Source organism: Littorina saxatilis, linkage group LG12 (assembly GCF_037325665.1).
Source record: "Littorina saxatilis isolate snail1 linkage group LG12, US_GU_Lsax_2.0, whole genome shotgun sequence".
In the NCBI taxonomy this organism is placed as follows: domain Eukaryota; kingdom Metazoa; phylum Mollusca; class Gastropoda; order Littorinimorpha; family Littorinidae; genus Littorina; species Littorina saxatilis.
Genome location: NC_090256.1, coordinates 39,459,594 through 39,483,974, shown reverse-complemented (window position 1 = coordinate 39,483,974; position 24,381 = coordinate 39,459,594). Strand labels below are relative to the sequence as shown.

Below are 24,381 nucleotides of genomic sequence, written 5' to 3'. Positions count from 1 at the left end.
AGTGCCGCCTCAACTTTTACAAAAAGCCGGATATGACGTCATCAAAGGTATTTATCGAAAAAATGAAAAAAACGTCCGGGGATATCATACCCAGGAACTCTCATGTCAAATTTCATAAAGATCGGCCCAGTAGTTTAGTCTGAATCGCTCTACACACACACACAGACACACAGACACACACATACACCACGACCCTCGTCTCGATTCCCCCCTCTATGTTAAAACATTTAGTCAAAACTTGACTAAATGTAAAAATGAACTCCAACGTCTATTGTGTGCTCTGTCTGCTCGATATGAATTATGACACCCTCTTCTTTCAAAACTTTGCACAGTGGAGCTGATAATTTAGGGTAGGGGTAGGTTGGGGATGGTGGGGTGAGACTGTGAAAATTAGAACCAAGGGGAGCTGCCGTATGCTATAAGATTACCCTCATGAATGCAAGTTTGTCTCATCATCGCACAACCTTCTGTTCAGACTGTACGAGTAAGATATGATATCAACATTGGTCTCATCTTAATTAAGGCATGGTCCAGAATAGTTTGGATTTTTTTAACTTTTTGATATATTACGACTGGAAGTTTGAGGTACACCAGCAACTATGACATAAAAAGATTTTTATGAGTCAATTAGGTGTTCAGTTAACAGGGCATGCAAACGACAAACGAAAGAGATAGTATACTGAGAAAGAACATAGCATATACTGCAACATGTAACAAAACAAAACAACCAGTAGTAATGGTGTTTTAGGTTTTGTCGAAGTAAGAATAATAGTGATGATGATGATGATGATGATGATGATGATGATGATGATGATGATGATGATGATGATGATGATGATGATGATGATGACGACGACGATAATGACAACGACGATGATGACAACAAGCATAATGATCATGATGGTGGTAGTGCAGTGATGATGATGACGACAACGATGACAACGATGACGATGATGGTCATTAAGGTGATGTTGATGGTAATGATGCACAGCCAAACGTATATTGCTTGTTCCCATGTAAGGTGGGGTTTTGCTCAGTTCTTCTTCAGAAGAAAAAACAGGTATCAGTAACTAACTGAAAAATCAGAAAGTGTAACAATTTCAAACTGAAAAAAATCACAAAGTGTAAAGATAACAAAAAGAAAAGTGGAAGAAAATATCATAGTCTACAAAGCATATACATTGTACATGTATTTGTAACTGGGATGGAGAATACCCAAGCTGAAAAGCTTGACCCTCTTTCAAAGTATAAGTTAGTTAAAATTGTGCACAACAAGTAGAGCAAAATCAATGTTAATAATTAAGAATTACATCCACAGTGTAAATCAAGTTAAAATTGTGCACAAAAACAAAAGCAAATTTAATGATAACAACAAAAACAACAACAATAAAATCAAGAATAACATCCAACACAAAAATAGAGCAAATATTAACAACTTGTTTTTAGACAAAACAAGATAGAACAAGGCAGCAAGCAGAAAAACAACGAATCAGTCAAATCAGTCAATCCCAAGAAATCAAACTTTAAACTGATCGTTAATGGTGAATCTCTCACAGATTTGGTTTTAAATCTACCACCAACTTAGATAACTTCTAAGACAAAGACAAAACAACAACGGAAGACAAAAGAATAAAACGCATTAAAGCTATAAACACAGATCAAATTATTGAACAAAAAGTTAACACAGAGAATATACCTAACATTTGGATTTTTGTTCCAGTACCCATAACACAAGCCAAAGCACCCAAAAGTGCTCAAAACAGTGGAACAAATGCAATAATACTGTGAGGTAAAAAAGATAAAATATAAAACTACATACACATGTATGTAAATCAAATGTTTGGCTGAATAAAGTAACACATAAACCTAAATCATAACAAACACAAACCAACAAAATACTGCAGTAAAATGTCTTTGGTATGAACCTTAACAACAATAACGTTTTCCTGGTGTAAGACACTGGGTCATGTGAATGAAAAGGGGATCAGCTCGTTACTCCCCCCCGGCTAGTAATGATACGGGGGAGTAACTAGATGCTCCCAATGAAAAGCCACAAATGCATGTAGTAATGAAAACTTGGGTATCCCAAAAGATTTGTCTTCCCTGCAGACCATATCAACTTGAACTCCAGCAGATGTACACACAGTTAGATGAATGAAATGAAAGCAGTTCGGCAAAACATGTATGATACAAAAGACCACAAAAATACAAATAAATGTTACACGTGTTCAGTGAGTTACATCTACTTCATATTTATTGCACATTAACTCCAGTCACTGCATGATCATTTCACAAAGTTTTCAGTCTGTAGGTTTGACTTATATAAAGAGAGTCTTTCTAAAATGTGCTCCACATCAGCCTTTTGACATTGAAGGCCCACTACTTGCAAAATAACGAGGACAGCATCATTATTCAAAATGTTATTGAAACATTTGTGGCCGACATTTTTTTCTGAGTGAAAGCTTGTACAGCCAGGATAAGGACTTTTTCGTTTATGGGCTGAAACTCCCACAGCTTTTACGTGTATGACCGATTTTACCCCACCATTTATAGGCAGCCATATCATATGCCCCTTTCGGGGGAGGATAAGGACAATCTCCTTAGAGTAACGCATTTGTGTCATTGACAATTTTGCGTGCTGCTTGTAAAGTGTGCATATTTTACAACATTGCACAATACATTTCATAGAGAAATTTACAAGTCGGACCACTTGACATACAGACTGGAAACTTTGTGGAATATTCATGCATAAACAGAACTTAATGTGCACCAATAATAAAGTATTTGGCTCAACACATGTAATAGTTATCAGCATTTGTTTGGATGGCTCTTTTGGGGGTCACCCTGTACCACAAACTGGCCACTGATCCACACACCTAACATCTTCACTGTTCCATTCCCAAAGGAGTAGCCAAGACATTAGTAATCTAAGCTGAACCCAAGCAACTGTTCTTCGTGAAAGGGTGTGAACAAAATAATGTGTATCAGTTGTGTTCATGGAAGCCAAAGTAGACAAACTGCTAGACATAATCAGCTTACTTATACACAAGATTATTGACAGCTAACAGCAAACATGAATTTTGTTTTTGCGTAGAATATTTGATCAAGGAAGTGTGCAGTGGAGGGACTCTTAACACAGGAATTCTCTGTCAAAGACACGACAAGGGTGGTTCGTGACTAAATGATTTCAAACTGAAGCCTGCTGGAAGTGGAAGGCCTTGCAACTGCATGGTCACACTCACAGGCTGTTTAACAGTCACGCACATTTAAGGAGCAATATTTCACCACACCCTAAAGCAAATAACACAGTTTTGGTGTGTGGCATGGTGCCTAAACATGACATAGTACAGTGGAGTCCAGCTATAACGAACCTGGGTATAACGAAATCCCGCTTTTAACGAACTGCCATTGATTTCCCGGCAGACAGCCTTCTATTTCTTACTTGTTACTTTCCGGCTACAACGAACCTTTTGAACTCATTTGCATAACGAACCCCTCTTATAACAAACACGTTTTCATCGCCCCAGAGCCGTTTTGTCTCTAAAAGTCACAAGGCTACAACGAACTGATGTCAATAATTGTCTCCAAATACAAAAATACACAAAAATACACAAACACAAGTGCACATCGCGTGATGAGCGAACTCTGAACAAACTAACAGCGGGAGGTGCACAGTTCGAACCAAAACCGAAAGTTGTGGTGATGTCATGACATTTTGCGATGTATGTCAGCGAAGCTCGTGCACATGTGGTCTGTCTTGCTAAAAACAATGGCTGACGAACATGGTTTCGAAATCTGGAACTGTTTTTTTGTTTTCTCCGATCCGTGACCGAGTGACGCGATATAGAACCACGCGTTCATTTGAATCAATACTCTCCTCAGGCAGTGAAGTCTCCTAAATTGCTCAACACTGTGGACAGTCCGGAGTGCAGTTATGTCCCGTGAATGAGCGAGTCAAAACTTTATCGTGAAAACTGACGCTTTTCGTGCACCTCCCGCTGTTAGTTTGCTAGAGCTCTCTATGGATTATATTATGAAGCTGTTGAAAACATGCCGAGATTGTACTCTCCAAGGAAAAATTGATGGGACGATCATTTGAAGGTGAGTGGGAAAACTTGTCTTGAGGCCATTTAGGGTTGAAAACTCTTCAGCGAATTACTGATATAACGAACTAAAATGTATCTCCCTTGAGATTCGTTGTACCCGGACTCCACTGTATAGGCTCTATCACCAGGTCCTATTTATTGCTTCACTGCATAGAAAATGCTTTTTCATTGTCATCAGCATTGCTTCTGTCACCAGAGATGTCAAAACAAACGCACACTCTTTCTTTGCTCTCCTCACTGGTAGATCTATATAGATAGTTTCTGATGAGAAGTCCTCTGCTGAACGGCTGTTGAGGTAATGCACACTTTCTCCCTGCTCTCATGTATAGTGGACAGTCAACTTCAATTTCAGAACCATTCCTCCATCTTTGACGCTTTGATAAATGTTGCATTGCCAAAGCCATTCAGCCTATTCACACATTTACATCCTGTCTCTTTCAAGGACTGGTTGCTGATGCATCGTGGAAACTGACTGGCGGTTCCCACTCCTCTGTTAAGCAAGAAGGAAGATCCACATTGTCGTCGGGCAAGCTGGCGTCATCGTATGGAGTGTGGGGCAGAGGGGCAGGAGGTTCATGAAGGAGATGTGTGGGAGGCGGAGTCACGGCACTACTCAGGCTAAAATCCAGCGGGGACCCCTCCGCAGCCAGAGCCATGAGGTCAAGGTCATCAGGAGATGGGGCGCCATCGGGGCGGTACTTCTTGTTCCGCTGTCGCGCCTTCTCCCTGTCCCTCTCCACCTGCTCCTGCGAGCGCCGCATGCGAGCCAGGCGACTGCGCAGTGCGTTCATCTGCTTGTAGCGCTGATACACCTCAGGGTTGCGCTTCAACTTCTCTCTGTACTCCCTCATGCGCTCTGCCGGGGTCAAGGTCTTTTTCCCTGGGTCTGACCCTGACCCAGACCCTGACGCTGCTAGGGCCCTGGCCGCAGCCTTGGTGGATTTGCTGAAGGCGTTGTACGAACTCGACTGCTGTGCCGGGTCCGCAGAGTTCCAGGTTTGAAGCGAGACGGCTGAGGCTGTGGATGTGGAGGAGGAATTGGAGGAGGAGGAGGTAGAAGTCTGGTGACAGAGTCCCTGACGCCACACGGCGTGCATGTAGGTCTGGGCAAGGTGGTGGAAGGCCAGGGGGTACTGAGGAGGTATGGGGCCCATGCCCATCCCCCCCATGGGGCCAAAGGTGGTGGCCGCTGCCGTCGCCCCCGCAAACGCCACCCCGGGACCACTGAACCTGGCACCTGCACGACACACAGCAACCCTTGTGCGTCAGTCTCCGGTATGCACATCGCTAGCTGTCTGCTCTACCCTACTCTCAATATGAAGGGCTCTGTATCTTTATCTATAAAGTATCAGGCTCTAAACTCAAAAACACTTCCTCTAGCCCTTCTTCCCCCAGAGAGCCCTGACTACCGCCTGCTCGAGCTCCCAAATGCAGATCCCTGAAACACCGGCTGTACACAATGATACCTATCTTCTTCTTCTTCGTTCGTGGGCTGAAACTCCCACGTTCACTCATGTTTTTGCACGAGTGGAATTTTATGTGTATGACCGTTTTTACCCCGCCATTTAGGCAGCCATACGCCGCTTTCGGAGGAAGCATGCTGGGTATTTTCGTGTTTCTATAAGCCACCGAACTCTGACATGGATTACAGGATCGTTTCCGCGCGCATTTGGTCTTGTGCTTGCGTGTACACACGAAGGGGGTTAAGTCACTAGCAGGTCTGCACATAAGTTGACCTGGGAGATCGAAAAAATCTCCACTCTTAACCCACCAGGCGGCAGCGACCGGGATTCGAACTCACGACCTCCCGATTAGGAGGCCGACGTCTTACCACCACGCCACTGCGCCCGTCCAATGATACCTATGACACATATCTGTTTTTATTTGTACATGTAATGGCTTCCTCAGATGTTTGAGCATTCATTATTGAGAAACTTGCAAAAGTTTCTTTGTCGCGATTTTTTCAAGTCTAAAATTGATGGAGTTAGTGTCCATGCCATGGGGGTAAATGGGTTTAATCTACATTGCCCTGACCGACCAAAAGGGTTTTATGAGGCACAAAAAAGCACTAAAACTCAATCTATACCCTATATATACCCAATCTATATACTGTCCTATTCCATGATAAACTAAACCAAACATACTACATCTGTAATTTGCTACAGTTATTCATTCTTCATGTGCTGTTTTCTACACATTTGCTACACAATAGGATTTTAACACAAGTATTCAAAAAATGCCCATACATCATGTTTCCACTTCATCAAGCCTACTACAACAAAGGTAAATGTGTCTAGGTTTCATTGCAAATTTTACAAGATACATGTATGCAATTTAAAAAATGTATTTATGTTTTTTAATCTTTATCATTCATCACTTTGCTCACATGCTCAGTTTTCTTCTTCATACTGCGGACATCTCTATACAGGGTAACTAACCTCACTGGTTGGTGCGCCTAAGGTCCCTAGAGTGGAAGATAAAGTGGATAGTGTACCTATGAAAATAAAAACAGGGGTGGGTTGGTAGGCAAGTTACAACTTTTCGCAATTCGCCCTAAAGCCCAGTTTCAGGCCCTGGGTATTGTTTTTCAAAGTTTTCTCCGCTTTCATTTCTCCAAACTTAATTGACAATTTCTGTTTATCTATGTGATCAAATAAAACTAAAAAACATAAAACAAGCTGGAATAGCATTATCCGTGATCCAGCCAAAGCAGTGTGAAAACAGCCAACTTAAAAGGCCCAGTCTGCCTCAAATGGTTTACAGAACGATTTAAATCTTCTCACGAAAAAAGCAGTTCTAACCTTATGGAACACGCTAACAACAGCATTTAATAGCATTAAATGACACAGTTCGTTTGAATGTCTATTTAGCTTGCGTAAACCACACACCAGATTTCGTGATTTATTTTACCCTTGAGCCATCGTGGACCCGTAGCACAAACTTTTCTTTTTTTTCACAATTTTGTCGTCAGTTTGTGATTGCAATGCGACTTGCTGTATCAGCAATAGCACGTAATTGTGTACCTCTGAATCTAAAATGCAACAAACGACTGCGAGTCACACTACTTATCCTGATCAGCGGCGGTTAGCTTCAAAGACGCAAGCAATATGCAGAAACTTCGTCTGCTTGCCTTGGTGAAACACAATTATTGCGTGACTTGCTTCCGGCCTCCCTTTTTTAAAACTTTCAAAACCTCGCGTTGTACTGATCTTGTCTTGATGAAAAAAGAAATCTGTTATGATTACAAGCTGTCAATTTATTATTTAGATTTTAAAAGTTAGTTCTAGCGTCAAAACTAGGCGTCCGGTTGTGATACAGACAATCCGGCTGGCCGCGCAAATAAATTCTTTGAAAAATGCTCGCTCTTTACGCAGGGCACCCAGGATGTTCTCAAGCGGTGAGTGTTTAACGAAAGGGTGTTTGTACTGTGTGTAAAAGCCTGACAGTGTCTGTGACCAGAAACGGATGGTTTACGGGAGGCTGTGTGTGTCTTTAATAAAGTGGATTTACCATGGAAACCATTAAATGTACATCCATACAGTAGACATACCTGCATTTTTGCTCTAAATATATATCTTTTAGCAACCCTTTATCTTCATGGAAGCCCATCTAATCCTCCCCTCAACTCTTGTTTCTTTTCTTGTCTTCTAGTAATGACTTTTAACTTAGTTTTGGACGTGGAAAAAAGGTAAATGCTGACCCTCATATGCAAGTGTTAACATGCTAATGCACTATATTGTTCTGCCTCAGAACAGAAACATCAGGACAGAGGTTATTCTTCTAAGACTGCACAAAATGTCCTGTGTGTAAATGCAGTGCCAGGCTCAGAAAACCCAAAAGTGATCAAAATAAAATATAAAATAATATGTGTACATAAAGCATCTGAACATGAGAACCGTACATTATGTCACAATTCTATTGGACTTAAAACTAGTTACAGATGTGTAAATAATCATTCACAACAACATTTACTACTGGAAGCAGTTTACAAAACATAACAGCATGCACTAAGCATTTACAAATTTTACAATTGCTCTGCTGGGTACTGCTATCATGTGGTCACACACTAAAACATGCATATTTACAAATATCATCAAATGTTACTATTGCAGTAGTCACTTATGTCATGTACAGTGGAACCCAGTTTTTAAGATCCCCCAATTAAAGACTCCCTTCCTTTTAAGACTTTGTTTTCTCAGACTTTTTGTTCAGAACATCTGTAATTTTACCCCCATTTTAACCCTTACACTGGTGCAATTCTGTAACACATGTTACATAGCCACTGGTGAATTAACAGAGAGAAAAATAAAGAAAAACGGTCATATAGGTTTTTGCATCCATGGGAGGTAATCGGAACCGACCAAACAGACTGAGCCAGTAGCGCGACATATGTCGTTCTTTCTTTCTTTCTTTATTTGGTGTTTAACGTCGTTTTCAACCACGAAGGTTATATCGCGACGGGGAAAGGGGGGAGATGGGATAGAGCCACTTGTCAATTGTTTCTTGTTCACAAAAGCACTAATCACAAATTTGCTCCAGGGGCTTGCAACGTAGTACAATGTATTACCTTACTGGGAGAATGCAAGTTTCCAGTACAAAGGACTTAACATTTCTTACATACTGCTTGACTAAAATCTTTACAAAAATTGACTATATTCTATACAAGAAACACTTAACAAGGGTAAAAAGAGAAACAGAATCCGTTAGTCGCCTCTTACGACATGCTGGGGAGCATCGGGTAAATTCTTCCCCCTAACCCACGGGGGGTGACATATGTCGGAGGTCTTAAAAGGGGGGTTCCACTGTATATACATTTACATATGGGGTACATACACCAAGCATCTACTGCCAACCACATACTCGGTCTGCGCTTTTTCCCTCAGCTATCCACCACATGTGCATTTTTCATAGTTTGGTAACATGTGCAAAAGCAGGTAAATGTACAAATAAATCATGCGCACCTACATGTGAAACAAAATAAAAACATGCCTCAACTGGGTAACTTTACCATTCGATACTTAAAACAACAAAAAGTTATCATCTGAATCGTAAAATTTAGAGAAAGCTGCTGATAAAATAATTAACCACAATATCAATATCAATTGCCTTCGATCACATACAATTTCAACAAGAGTGGGCAGATTAAAAATACACGTATGTACATTAAAAAAAAAATCAAGTGTCCATGCTTATATTTTATTTCTATTCTTGAGGCTTTATTCATAATGATAAAAACACATCAGTTGGTGATCAAATGTGTGACAAACGTGTTAATATAATATTGCTGTTGTGGTGGTTTTTGCTCTGGACATGCCATGCATAGCTTTTAAGTTACAATACCCTTCATATACATAAATATATCAATACATTGTACTCATAAATACACAGATAGGGAGAGAAAAAAATCAACATGAGGATAAAAAGAATCCTATTGTACAACTACTGCAGTCTAAACATTCACATGCTTGGACAAATTTATGTACAAGGTGTCAACTACAGACATTTTTTTATCACTTTTTCTAAATTATGTCTCGAGCAGATTCTTAACAAAAACAGCACCAATATTTAACATTTGTTATCTATCACACAGTCAGATATCATTCTAGAGGTGTCCAACCCTTTGTGGTGCATCAAAACACACACATTTAGTCCAATTTGCAACATAACCCTTGATCTGAACTGGTGTACTTCTTCTTCTTCTTCTTCTGCGTTCGTGGGCTGAAACTCCCACGTACACTCGTGTTTTTGCACGAGTGGAATTTTACGTGTATGACCGTTTTTACCCCGCCATTTAGGCAGCCATACGCCGCTTTCGGAGGAAGCATGCTGGGTATTTTCGTGTTTCTATAACCCACCGAACTCTGACATGGATTACAGGATCTTTTACGTGCGCACTTGGTCTTGTGCTTGCGTGTACACACGAAGGGGGATAAGTCACTAGCAGGTCTGCACATAAGTTGACCTGGGAGATCGGAAAAATCTCCACACTTAACCCACCAGGCGGCCGCGGCCGCGGCCGGGATTCAAACCCTCGACCTTCCGATTAAGAGGCCGACGTCTTACCACCCCGCCACAACGCCCGTCGTACCAGTGTACAATACAGTTTGCAGATGCTTTCCTTTCTCTTTCAGACCATCATGTTCATCCACATCTTACAATAAGAGCATGCCTCCACCTGGACACATACCCACAATCTACAGCCCGATTGATGGCTATGCAGAGTGAAAAACTAAAAAAAAACTATTTCTTTTATCTTTTTGCTTTTGTTTTTTTTGTTTTTGTTGAAGTAATTTTGCAATTTCTTCTTCTTCTGCGTTCGTGGGCGGAAACTCCCACGTACACTCGTGTTTTTTGCACGAGTGGAATTTTACGTGTATGACCGTTTTTTACCCCGCCATTTAGGCAGCCATACGCTGTTTTTGGAGGAAGCGTGCTGGGTATTTTCGTGTTTCTATAACCCACCGAACTCTGACATGGATTACAGGATCTTTTTCGTGCGCACTTGGTCTTGTGCTTGCGTGTACACACGGGGGTGTTCGGACACCGAGGAGAGTCTGCACACAAAGTTGACTCTGAGAAATAAATCTCTCGCCGAACGTGGGGACGAACTCACGCTGACAGCGGCCAACTGGATACAAATCCAGCGCGCTACCGACTGAGCTACATCCCCACCCTAATTTTTTTTTTTTTTTTTTTTTTTTTTTTGCAACTGACATTTATGTCAATCTGCAAAATTAATTCAACGGAAAATTCTCACTGAAGAAGCACCTAGGCTGTTGACTGTTGGTATGTGTCCAAGTAGAACCATGCTCTCATTGCACATACAGTTTGGGACTGATGTGTGGTGGTGTACATGGTCGTTTGCATGGGAAGGATGATATCTTTAACGTTGAAAGCTATCGACCTCATTTAAATGACATCTTTCAGTACCACAAAGTAAGCGGTATTCACTGTACTGAAGAAACACGGGCCATGGTTCACCTGAACGTGCTTCATACGCTGGATGATTACCGATAATCCAATGAATGTCAACAGCACATCTGGACACAGTTTCTTGCAGCATACACAGGTAATATTACTCGTTAAGCACTAAAGGCTACATTTGACCACAAGCATGAAAGTCTAAATAGACAGTGTTGGGAAATAACTCTGTCGAGTTTTTATTGGTTGTGAAAGAGTTGCTTTCCATTGTTTCCATAGAAACACTGAGGCAAGCCTACAATGTCATGTATATATAGCTAATGCCTAAGTGTTTCTATGGAAAAGCAAGGAAAAACAAGGGAAAGCAACTCTTCCACAACCTAAAAAATCCTACATTATTTCCAAATCAAAAAAGACTTTGTTGTTGGAGAGTTGTTTCCTGAATTCGTGTTATACCTTGCAGTGAGTGACAACCACCAATACCCAACATGCACTGTGCTCAGCCTGAGGTGAAAACGCACGGAATGGCAGTACAGTACGTGTACACTACAGTCAGCCACCAGTGCTACCATTACCATTGGCCCATCAATGCATTTACAGGGCGCAGATTTTCAAATCTGTACTTTCAGCCTCAGCAGCGGAACCCATAACAAACTACTGGTACCTCATAACAGAATAAACCTGCAACATCTCATCCTCAACCCCTAACTAAATGAACTGCCAACACCAATGAAGATTTGATCTTAAAAAATGTTAACATATACAGAGATGTGGAAATGTAGCACACGCGCACAGGCACACACATACACATACACTTGTTTGGATGGTCAAGAAATGTTGCACTGGGATCTAGTGATGATCTAAGGGAGTGCACATCTATCAAGTTTGTAGGATGCGCAGCGAGGTTTCAATCATAGCGCTATCATCTATTCTAACCTGAAGACTGACGCGGATGCAGGTTCACGACTGGATAATTTTTGATTTGTTAAGAGAATCATCTTTGATTTGTTAAGAGAATCAGTGAAGGTTCCCTCAGGGAGTATTATCTAGCCTACACACCACAGCAGACTAACTAGGGAGTGTGTAAAGGTCGCGAGACATAACAGGGAGTGATCACTTTTTTTAAGACCTCTACAAATCTGAGAAAATTAGGTTTTTACAAAAATGGGGGGGGGGGGGGGGCTTAAAATGGGGGTAAATTTACAGGGGTTATGAACAAAAACTCTGGATAAGTAATGTCTTGAAAGGGGAGGTCTTAAAAGGCGGGTCCATTCTACCACTGTACCAGGGAGAGAAAACTTCTCATTCTACACCAAAAGGACGCAGCAGGGTTTCAATCATAGGGCTACATGTACCAGCTAGTCAACACAACGATGTCAATGTAACGGTCGCACAACCTACCTGGAAGTGTGAGGTGCTGTGCAGAGTGCTTCTGTGCATTGAGAATCTGCTGCATCAGCGCTTCCTGCATCAGCGTGGGCCGGCCAGTCGCCACCACTGAAAGAGAAATGGAAGCTACATTACTATTTTTAAAGTGCCTCCGAACTTCAGACAATACTCAATTTTGAAAAGAAATGTACTGTCAAGCATACACTCTAGCAATTCATGTACTTTTAAACGTTTCATTACCTAAAAGATATGTAAATCGCCGTGAGCTCTTGTGAGAAACGGCGATTAATAAATGTCCATTATTATTATTATTATTATTCATTGGCTCTGTGTTCAAATTCAAACAGGTTTCTACAAACAAAGCAACAACAACAACAAACAAGTAATATTCAACACTTTCTTCAAAAAATTATCAGCTTCTCTTTGAGGTATGAACTACAAAGAAACAGATTTGTAGATTTGAAATCAGCCACAGAAAATTCAAGACATCTTGCAAGTGAGCAACCACTTGGATTTTAAATGATATGAAATATATGTATAAATGGTGATGCAGTGAAATAGAAGCTACATTACTATTTTTAAAGTGCCTCCGAACTTCAGACAATACTCAATTTTGAAAAGAAATGTACTGTCAAGCATACACTCTAGCAATTCATGTACTTTTAAACGTTTCATTACCTAAAAGAAGAACATGATGTAGAAGTGTATACATGTATGGAATATGCCTAGTACACCAGAAAAAGATTCATACTTATGTTGTGGTTACTTTTTAACACTCCAGAAAACCGCAAGATTTTGTAGCGAGGCTGCAAGGCAGTTCTGCTCACTTCTTCTTTTTTTGTTTAGGCCAAAAAAAAAAAAATAGGCGTGGTTACAGAAACATAGCCAAAAAAATAGGGTAGGAAGGTAGGCAATCACATTTTTTTTTTTAAACTTTTTTTTCTAATGTGTACAAATTAAACCTACTGACAGGGAAATAAGTGTGCGACTCGGGCGCTTTCGCTTTCATTGCGTTTTCTGCACTCGTTTTCTTGTTTTTTGTGTTTGTTTTTTTGACAAATGTAATAAAAAGTTATAGGGTCGGCCCCTAAAAATAGGGTAGGTCGGGTTACCGTAACCACACCTATTTTTTTTTTAGGCCTTATCCTTTCAGTCTGCGCAGTGTTTTGGAAATGAAGTTTTTTAATTTGTGTTCCTGTTAGTATACTTCTTTGTCATTAGAATTTTAGTTTTTCCACATGTGTGCACATACATGTTTGTGAGTGAGTGAGTGAGTGAGTGAATGAGAGTGTGTGTGTGTGTGTGTGTGTGTGTGTTTGTGTGTGTGTGTGTTCACGAGGGGATGTGTGCGTGTGTGTATGTTAATGAGTATGTGCGTGTGAGTGTGTGTAACGCTATAAATAAATAATGAATGATTGAGAGAGAGAGAGAGAGAGAGAGAGAGAGAGAGAGAGAGAGAGAGAGAGAGAGAGAGAGAGAGAGAGAGAGAGAGAGAGAGAGAGAGAGAGAGAGAGAGAGAGAGAACATTTAAGTTAGATTTGACTTAAGAAGACACTAGTACTCTCTTCCCTCTTTCAAAACACAAACAGTGAAATCAGAAGTCATTTCCAAAGAATTTATAACAGGAATCAGCAACATTCAATGTTTTACAGATAAGTGCGATCATGAGAAAAATGGGTGAAAAAACAAACTGCAACAATAATCAGCAACTAAACCTGATCAAAGAACAACAAAAACATGATCTACCATGCTGACATCTTTCTTTCTTTCTTTATTTGGTGTTTAACGTCGTTTTCAACCACGAAGGTTATATCACGACGGGGAAAGGGGGGGGAGATGAGAACCATGCTGACATCAATCTGAGCATTGGTATTGACAATGAAACAAACCAACATTTACTTTCAGGCTCGCTTTTGTTTTCCATTTGGCCCAGAACCATCCAACACAACTTGCCGTACACAGTGGAACCCTCCTTCAAAGACCTTGACAAAAATCTGAGAAAAAAATCATGTCTTAAAAGGGAAGGAGTCTTAAAATGGAGGTAAATATGCAGATGTTATGGCATCATGTCTGGAAAAGTAGGATCTTAAAAGGGAGGAAGACTTAAAATGTGAGAGGGGGGGGGGGGGGGGGGGGGTTCCGCTGTACTGAAAATTAAAACTACCATTTTCTCACATTTTCTGTTCATAATCTCTGTAAATTGATCCCAATTTTAAGACTCCCTCCTTTTTAAGACCTTTCTTTCTTTCTTTATTTGGTGTTTAACGTCGTTTTCAACCACGAAGGTTATATCGCGACGGGGAAAGGGGGGAGATGGGATAGAGCCACTTGTCAATTGTTTCTTGTTCACAAAAGCACTAATCAAAAATTTGCTCCAGGGGCTTGCAACGTAGTACAATGTATTACCTTACTGGGAGAATGCAAGTTTCCAGTACAAAGGACTTAACATTTCTTACATACTGCTTGACTAAAATCTTTACAAAAATGGACTATATTCTATACAAGAAACACTTAACAAGGGTAAAAAGAGAAACAGAATCCGTTAGTCGCCTCTTACGACATGCTGGGGAGCATCGGGTAAATTCTTCCCCCTAACCCGCGGGTTGTTTTTTTAAGACCTGGTTTTCTCAGATATTTCAAGGTCTGCAAAGGGGTGTTCCAGTGTAACAGTAGCCACTGGCACTGTTTTGCCAACTGAGCTTTATAAGAGCTTTCTTGTTTTAAGGGGGGAAGGGGGAGGGGTGGCAATAGGGTGGGCACTCTTCAACAGCCATTCAAAAAAAACACCCAGAGTTATTTCTGGGAAAATGTCTATAAACCTTTTAGGGAATACAGAATCACAACTCTTCTTTTCAAAGCTGAGCTTTAGGTCAATACATGTACAACATGCATACACAGATACAGACTCCATCAAGACAGACAACAAACACATGCAAATGTACACATGACAACATGACACAGTCTCCTGCTGTTCACTTAAGTTTGAAGAATTATACGTCTTACACCACGCACTGAAATAAAACCTATTACTAGATAAACAAATCACACAATGAAAACTGTATAACAAGAAAAACAAGCTTAGTGTGAGAAAATGGTGTATTTCACATCCATACATACAGAAATGCTATGTCTTTCACAACAATGGAGCTACTATTTAGAATCATTTCAAAATCATATCTCGACAATCTTGTTTATAATGGTAGTACAGTGGTACCTGCGATAAGGACGTCCTTGGGACCAGTTAAAAGTGTCCCCACAATGCAGATGGCCTGTCATGACAGATATATTTTGGTCAAAATAATTGACAAAGGGACGCCAGAACATGTCCTTTTATGAGAGGTGTCCACTCATCAAAGGGGCCCTTTGTTTGTTTGCTTAACGCCCAGCCGACCACGAAGGGCCATATCAGGGCGGTGCTGCTTTGACATATAACGTGCGCCACACACAAGACAGAAGTCGCAGCACAGGCTTCATGTCTCACCCAGTCACATTATTCTGACACCGGACCAACCAGTCCTAGCACTAACCCCATAATGCCAGACGCCAGGCGGAGCAGCCACTAGATTGCCAATTTTAAAGTCTTAGGTATGACCCGGCCGGGGTTCGAACCCACGACCTCCCGATCACGGGGCGGACGCCTTACCACTAGGCCAACCGTGCCGGTTATCAAAGGGGTCTCACATCGCAGGTATCACTGTAGTCTAAAATGTTATCTTCAGTTAATTCTGCAGATTGTTTCTGGCAACCATACAAAAAAATCAATGCTGGATATTCAACACTCGAAAGCTTGAACTTCTGTGCTTTGGGTGTGTAATGGAGACGTTACTGACCTCACAAGTCACTCACACCTGTATGACAATAAAACAATGCAAATGACATTCTTGCATGCCTTGCAATAAATCAACGCAAACTTCATAGCACAGACACTGCATAAGATGCACAAAACAGTTTCAGTTTAATTCCGGAATTTATCAACACAAACTTCACCTGATCAGATCATAGCACAGACACTGCACCACATGTACAACATAGTTGCAATTTAATTCGGGTATAATCAACACAAATGTCGCCTGATCAGATCATAGCACAGACACTGCACTGTACAACACAGTTTCATTTTCCTGCAGGACTGAATCAACACAAACTTCACCTGATCAAATCATAGCATAGACGCTGCAGAAAGGCGGTCGTTAATTGAGCCCGAAGTGGACCTCGCCAACACTTCACTAAATCTTTTTACAAAAAAACTCAGTGCTAAAGCTCCGTGCGGCCAGATTTGCAAAGCATTTATATTCGCGTTGTCAACTTCGCCCAATTAAAGACAGGCTTAAGCTATACAACACAGTTTTAGTTTCCTTCAGGAGTGCCTGGCTTGTGCTGCAGCCTGTGTTTGGCCTTGCGACAGCGCATCTTGTGTCGGTACACACAGTTTCAGTTTTCTTGAGGAGTGCCTGGCGTGTGTTGCACCCTATGTTTAGCCTTGCGACAGCGCATCTTGTGTCGGTACACACAGGTTCGCCACTTGAACTTCTCTCCGCAATCGGGGCAGTTGAACTGCACGCCCCGGTGCATGGAGTTGATATGATCCACCAGCGAAGTCCTGCTCTGGAACACCTTGCCGCATTCGTCACAGTGATTGCTGCCGCACAGTCCTCTGATGGTCATTGCTGGACTGTTGCCGTTGCCGGAGTTGCCGTCGTTAATCCTTGCCGCACTGGTGTCGCTGGAACCTTGGCTGTTTTCAGCCTTACCGCAGAGCCACATGTGAGCGGAAAGTAACGCTGGGTCCAGGAACGGTAGCTTACACAACGGACAAGCAGCAGGGTGGCATACCGCAGTTGGCATTGTCTGTTCAGTGTTGCACGCTTTTCTGTGCTCTGTCAGCATGGCGGTGTCTGGAAACACCAGCTGACACAAGTCACAGGCGTGGCTCACTGGCTCCCCTCCACTCTCCTCTGTGTACTTCTGACCACACAGCGCTTGGTGCGTCAGTAGATCTTGGCTGTTCCAGAAGAGAATCTGGCAGAACTGACATGCAACAGGCCCGCTCTTGTGGTCATCCGTTTCCGATGGCGACTGTGGCACCTCCATCTTGTCTGAGGATTCGTGGCTGTACTCGTTTCTAGAGAGTTCCAAGAATGATTCTGTGGTGATGTGCATACCTGCGCTTGTTGGAAAAACTTTGTTTCCTGTGTTAGGATTGGATGAGGCGGTTGACGCTGGAGGTTTGCCGACCTTCCGAGTGCCTTGCGATGAGAGGAGGTCAAGGCCTTTGCCTTTGACTTTGCTCCTGTGAACCAGTCTCATGTGCATGACCAGCAGCTGGCTGTTTCTGAAATGCGTTCCACACACCGAACACTGGATGTTCTTTCCAACTGGCTTTTTTATCATCTTCGCCAGCGTGGGGTTGGTCGACGACAAAACAGAAAAGAAATTACTGAAGCTGTCTGCCGACGACTTTGCGCTGGTCACTTTGGACCTTGGACTCGATGACGAAGATGCTGTCTCTGGGGTCAAGGTGACCTCCCCTCCTGGTGCACTATGGGTAAGAGAGAGGCCGGGCTGGGGAGGTGTGACAGGGGGCGTAGTTTGGCTGGAGGAGGGGCGAGGGGGTCCTAGTGCATGCGCCAACACTGCCTCCCTCCCGTCAGTCCCATGGGGGGTACCCGCCACTGAAAGTACACCATAGGAAAGTCTCAGTTATTTCACCTAGCATTCCTCAATCATTTCTTTTCATCGCTGTTATTTTACCTAGCATTCCTCAATCACTTCACCGCTGTTCTGATTGTTATTTCATCTAGCATTCCTGAATCATTTGGTTTTACCACTGATCGAATAAATCTTATTGTATTGCATCACTCAGGATGATACCTTCTCAGTTTTATCATCAGTCATCACACGTGTAACCTACTTTGTCTTAGCTAATAGTGAAATGTTATGGATTATCATTCCGATCCCCTTTACTCAAAATATTGATCTTTCTCCATTATTCCTGCCGATAATGCACCGATTCATTGTCCTGACAGGGATTTTCCTGAACATATTTTGAATAAAAAAAAGACTCACAAGTTAAAAGCACTCTTCATTCTCCCCATTTTTCTGTGCACAATTTAAACAATAAAAAATGTTGAAAAGAGTGACAACTGTCAGCGGTCTTCCATGCAAAAACTTTCAGTACAACATTGAAACATCCAACAGTGAAGCCAAAACAACATGCAAAGCAGGAATAACATCAACCGTCAAAACATGTTTCCTTCAACTTAAGACCGCTTTGTCACAACCGTCCTACCATACTTGTCTTCCATCTTTCCACAAGAACTTCTTTTCAAACCTGCATTTTCCCATTTTCTGCGTCAACTAAAATTAAAGCATTAGACCCTAAAACCTAAAGAAAATAGATCCCAAGCCAGCCATGTTTTAAAATGCGATTTTCTGATGTCTCACCTTGTACTCGACTTGCGGGAAAGAATCAGGAGGGAGGTTCTCTCTTGACCTTGACCTTAAGGGCGGCACACTTGTAGCGGTGCTGGTAGACGTAAGTCCTCCACTTGAACACCATGCCGCACGCCCGGCACTGAAAGCCCTTCTTGGCGTGCATGGAATCCACGTGGTCTTTTAGCGCCACCTTGCTGGCAAAGCTCCGCCCACACTGCGTGCAGTCCATTCCGAGGCGCTGCTTTATGCAGTGGTGTTCGTGGTCGGCAAAGCGGGGGTTGTCCAGCTGGAAGATCTTCTGACAGTGCGTGCAACGACGGCCCGTCGGTGGCCTCCGTAGCCTTGTGGTGGGTTTGTACGTTACTGACATCCCCGTCGCTGGAGTCGAGGATGTGTGTGAGGCTGCGAAATTGTCCTTGGTTTGACTCGTGCACTGAGATGTCACAGTTTGTGCAGCGCCCACAGAAGAATGTGGATGATACTCACAGGTTTCACTTCCCTGGATTCCTGTGTGTAAGCTTTCCTGTGGCAGACCCAGGGAGTGAGAGGGACCAGTAAACAATGTGTCATCTCCTCCAGTGCCTACGATGAGTCTTTGTGCTAGGAAAGATCCTGAAGGAATCTGCTCAAAGATTGAACTGGTCGGTGCTGTAAACGACGGAGAAGGCATCGAATCAAAGCTTGAGCTTTGCTGAATGGCTGATGACACTCCAAAGCTAATGCTGGTAACTACATTTTTGGGATTGTGCTTTGCATGTACAAGCTGCATGTGCTTGGCAAGCAGGACACCGTTACGGAAAAACTTGGCACAAAGGTTACACCACTGCTCATCTCCAGGTTTCTGTGCTGAAGCTGAAGCCTTATCCAGACCGAATAACTGCTGCAAAGCGTCTATCTCTGTTGCTGACGACAGAGGTCTTGGCTGCGGAGGTTTGGCCCCACTCTCTACAATGTCCAACCAGTCGGTGCCTTCGTAACTATCCGCATTCCCTATCCTGAGGTTACTGTGGGGTGTCAGGGAGCAGAATGTTGGTGCTGCCCGAACTCTACCAGTACTGTGTTGAAGGGAAATTGCGTGGGCGTTATCACTAGATGCACAGGGGGAGGCAGAATGCTGTGTTGTGTGGACGCTACCTGCAGCACTCCCTGTCAGCCTGGCTTGATGGCCCAGCCCTGAAATCACAGGTAAAGTCTGTACAGGTACCAGCTACTCTGCTGCCAATTCCTTCATGGCATTTTCAACTCCCTTGCTGCTTGACTTTACCCCACATCTTAACGTAGTTTGTGTTCACTTGTGGTGCAAGTTCATGCGTCTGTGTTCTGAGAAACAAAGGGAAGTAAGCTCTCTAAATGCATTTTGCATATATATGTGTACAAGAGGGAGAGTTATGCGGAACCGATCTTCTGGCACCTGAGAGAATAACAAGCATTGAAATGAACAATAGACTTTCATGCGTTTGTGTGTTTGAGCATGAGGCACATGTATTCTGTATTCGCAGACATGTTTATTCTGTTATGACTTCTGGTGCGAGTTGATACATCTGTCTGCTTGAGCATGAGTGCAGAATAAAGTGTGTTAGGTTGTCATCAGCCACTCTTTTTGCTTACTGGTAAACTAAGAATATATTAAAAAAAAGTCAATAAAAAATGAAACCACAAAGAGAAGAGATTCTGAAAAAAGAGAACACACAAGAAATAAGACAGAGGAGAACATTTTTAGGTTTATGTATAGCGTGGACTTAAGTTTATCTTCTCAAGAGTGGCCCTGGCGGCCTCTGAATTGTTCATTTCCGCAACAACACAAAAAATCACTAACCTGTGCAAGTCATGTGAAATGACAGCACGGAAAAAACCTTCAGGAGACAGACCAGTCGGAATAGTTATAGCATATTCAAGTTTTTCGCATCTGTTTTCACGGTAATCACATTCACATCACATCACATTTTTCTACAGACACACGCACAAATCAGAAGCAAATATAAAAAACAAAGTAAAAATTCTAATAGTTTATTTCAAAAAAAGCATTCTACTCAATTGTACAATACAGGTCCAGTAAAATAAAACTCTTGTTGCGATAAAATGACCAGGTGTTGCGTAAACATTTAACAAAAAAATTATATAAGGGCAACTAGCGATTTACAGGTACAAAAAGAATAGCAAGCAGATCATAGCCAGCATAATCAGCATCAGCAATTAAAAAACAAATGCAGGCACAATGAACTACAGATTTTAAAGAATTCTCTTTCAACACAAAGCATCTCTTCCTTAACCCTGCTGAATATGCTGAAAAGCGTTAAAGATTACTGTTACACTAATATTCCTTTGAAGTGCCTGCATTTATTGTTTTTTGGTGTACCCAAATCAACGACAAAACCTTAGTTGGTGAATGCTGAGTATCCATCAATCACCCCTCCCTTACATATATATATATATATACATGTACTTACAAAGATCGAGAGAAGGCAAAAAATAGCTCCAATAATTGCATTATTTTTACAGGAACACACTCATTCTTCACTGAATGTCAACATTTCCCAGTACTGTGTGTGTGTGTGTGTGAATACCTAGGCAAAACGGCTCATTCAAAATGTTGTCAAGGATAATCCCAAGGAACTAATTTCATAATGTTTCTAATCACTGGGATATAGTTGACGCAGGAATGAATTCAGAGAAACCGAATTTGGTTTGCATTTGGGGAAGAAATATTCCCGGTTTGAAAAAAAAAAGTGTAGCAAAATCACTCATTTGTTCAGTTATAACATTTTCAGATGCTTTGCTTCATGAATTAGCAAGTAAAATTTAAGAGAAACCATTAAGGTCTGTGTTATGAGTAATGTGGACCACCACCCTGGGTGTTGGGGTTGGGAGTACTGTTTGAAATTGTTTGTTTGTTTATTTGTTGCTTAACGTCCAGCCGACTACGCAGAGCCATATCAGGACGAGGAAGGGGGGGATGAAGGGGGCCACTTGTCAAGCGATTCCTGTTTACAAATGCACTAACCCATTACTTGTGTCCCAGCAGGCTTTAGTAAAACTAAATTAATACCTACTGGAAGATTACCAGTTTCCAGTATGTTAAAATAGGCTTAACCTATCTACTGCTGGACTTACATCAGAACACTAACAGATTAAACTATACATGAATCGCGAGACAAGCGGCAAGAGAAGAGATTTTTGGAAAAAATACAGGTGAATGAGCAAGAAGGCAGAAAAAAGAAAAGAATTCATGAAGAAAAAGAGAGCATGACAGGAAAGAGGAACCAAAAATCTACCTAACAGCAAACTAGAAAGCTCCTGTGGTTCCAAAAACAGGAGGGGCTTTTAATTTCATAACCGCAGTGCCCCACTGCGGGACTGTTTGAAATGCTGCATATGAAAGTTGTATGCATGAGCCTGTATTCTCACATCTCTTAGCTCTGACACTAATTTTTGGCTCACGTAAGTGTAGCCTATGCGATGCTAACTTTTGTCTGTCTGTGTGTGCGTGCGTGCGTGCGTATGTATGTATGTATGTATGTATGTATGTATGTATGTATGTATGTATGTATGTATGTATGTATGTATGTATGTATGTATGTATGTATGTATGTATGTATGTATGTATGTCTGTGGTAGAAACTTTAACATTTGACTGAACACCGAAATACTAATTTTACCTGGTTATTATTTAAGCAACAGCTTAAAAGTATTGAAGCAATGATCAACATTTCGTCGGCACGTATGTAGTTAAAGTGTGTATCCAAAGAAAACGGGTGGTGGGGGGTTTTGGGGGGGTAAAAACAGGTGACTGGTTTGTGTCGTGTGTGGTATGTAGACCAGGTCAGGGGTCAAGGTTAGGTCAGATCGCGTGAAGGATTGTGGTACAGATACAGTTATCACCGAGCTGCAGTTCGCCGATTCGGAGAAGACGATTTTACATTGTTCGGTTTCGTAGCTCCAGAAAAATAGATAAAGAAGATACCAAAGGAGATTTCCTACAGGTTAATCTGCACAGCTTGTTTCCAGTGTCTGCGCAAGGAAGCGCAGCGCTGTTGAAAGCGCAGTGTCGATCTGGCCATCTCAGGCAGTCGTGTCCCCGTAAGTAGGCTACAGACAGACAGATCTAGATCAAGTGTCTCGCACTCTTGCACCGTGTCACCTATGCTTACTGTGTGTGTGTATGTGTGACAGAGTGATTGAGTTTGTGTTACTGTTTGTTGATTTCTTACGTGAGCCTTGAAGGCTTCGCCTCTTGTTCTCTCTTGTACTCCCGATTTGATTCTTCGAAAAACAATACCACTAAACATTATCCATCAAAAAAATTTTGTTGAGCATGTGGTGACTGATGTGGAGCTTACAAAAGATGAATTCCGAAAATAAGACTGTATCAGTTTTTTGTGGGCTGTGCGAGAGTTGTCTTCCTTGAAGGAGAGGTCAGCTGAGCTATTCACTCTCTGGGAATAATAAGCTCAGAATACAGACTTTTTTCTCCAAATACCTGCAGTTCCCAACTCATCGTTCACTCTGGAGCCAACGGCGTGTCTCCACTGTTACTTCCGGAGAGCTAGATATAGCTCAGCTTACCGCCCCTTCAAGGTAAGCAACTCTGCCAATTCGCTTAAAAAGGAAACAATTATTTCGAACACTTGTCTAATACAAACATGTTAAAGAATGTTAACACTGTAAAAACTTACAAACTTGCTGCAACAGTGAAGTGAAAGAAAATGAAAAACAAAAAATGGGGACTGGAGTAAAGTAACGAGAGAACAGTTTTTGTGTATGGGGGGGGGGGGGGGGGAGGCGGGTTAGAGTGGTAGGGTGAGAATGAGTTTGTAACAGTGGCCGGGGGACTTTTGATTATCATTTTAAACAATGTTTAGTGTTTATATTCATGACCTTCAGTGTTCAAGAATACAAGTAATCCAATGGCACAGCATTTGAAAATATACATACAAAAATATAACAAAGTGGCAGAAAAATGTCTCTTTCGTGTGTATTTCTCGACTCCAGCTGATCAAAAGATGTGGTTCTACTCCTTAGTACCAGAAAGTGGAGAAGACAATGTGACAAGAATGCTCTCAGACAACACTCAATGGCCACATGGTCAGTATTCAACAAAGTGTTGTTTTCCTCCAAAAGTATTGTATAACGTCATTTGAACCTTGAAATTGTAAACTCATTTAAAATGACAAAGTAGGGTGTGTTTGCCACACAGATTTAAGCACCTTTTAGTAACAGTCTCCATTAGTGTATTCAAGAGAAAATTGCAAAAAATGACATTTGGACTCAATGCATAGCAAAGCAAATGAATAAACAAACAGTGATGACTATTAAAGGCACAGTGCTTCCCGGGTAAAGAATTCAGGCCACTATCTCAGATCTCTCCAGGCCTGTACATAGAATAAGACCATTCTCTTGCTTCAGCATGTATACCAAAAATCTCCACGCTCCCTGCTTTCCAAGCATAGTTGGAAGATTTGTGTGAATCAATTCCTGACACCTACGTCAATCTTTGAAATTAATTTATTAAAAAATTGCCACTCTGCACAGA

The 24,381-nt window shown here is 41.8% G+C and overlaps 1 protein-coding gene across 1 annotated transcript in view; it reads right to left on the bottom strand.

Moving 5' to 3' along the window:
• Window positions 1–14,017: 14,017 nt before the first annotated feature.
• LOC138981926 (gastrula zinc finger protein xFG20-1-like) overlaps window positions 14,018–24,381 on the bottom strand; it is a 34,309-nt gene continuing 23,945 nt past the window's right edge. The window contains exons 4-5 of the mRNA XM_070355099.1: window positions 18,861–20,024; window positions 14,018–18,088 (exon numbers count right to left, since the gene is read on the bottom strand). Of these exons, the coding sequence (XP_070211200.1) occupies window positions 18,886–20,024 (1,139 nt within the window). The 3' untranslated portion in view covers window positions 14,018–18,088; window positions 18,861–18,885. The remainder of the gene's footprint in view (window positions 18,089–18,860; window positions 20,025–24,381) is intronic.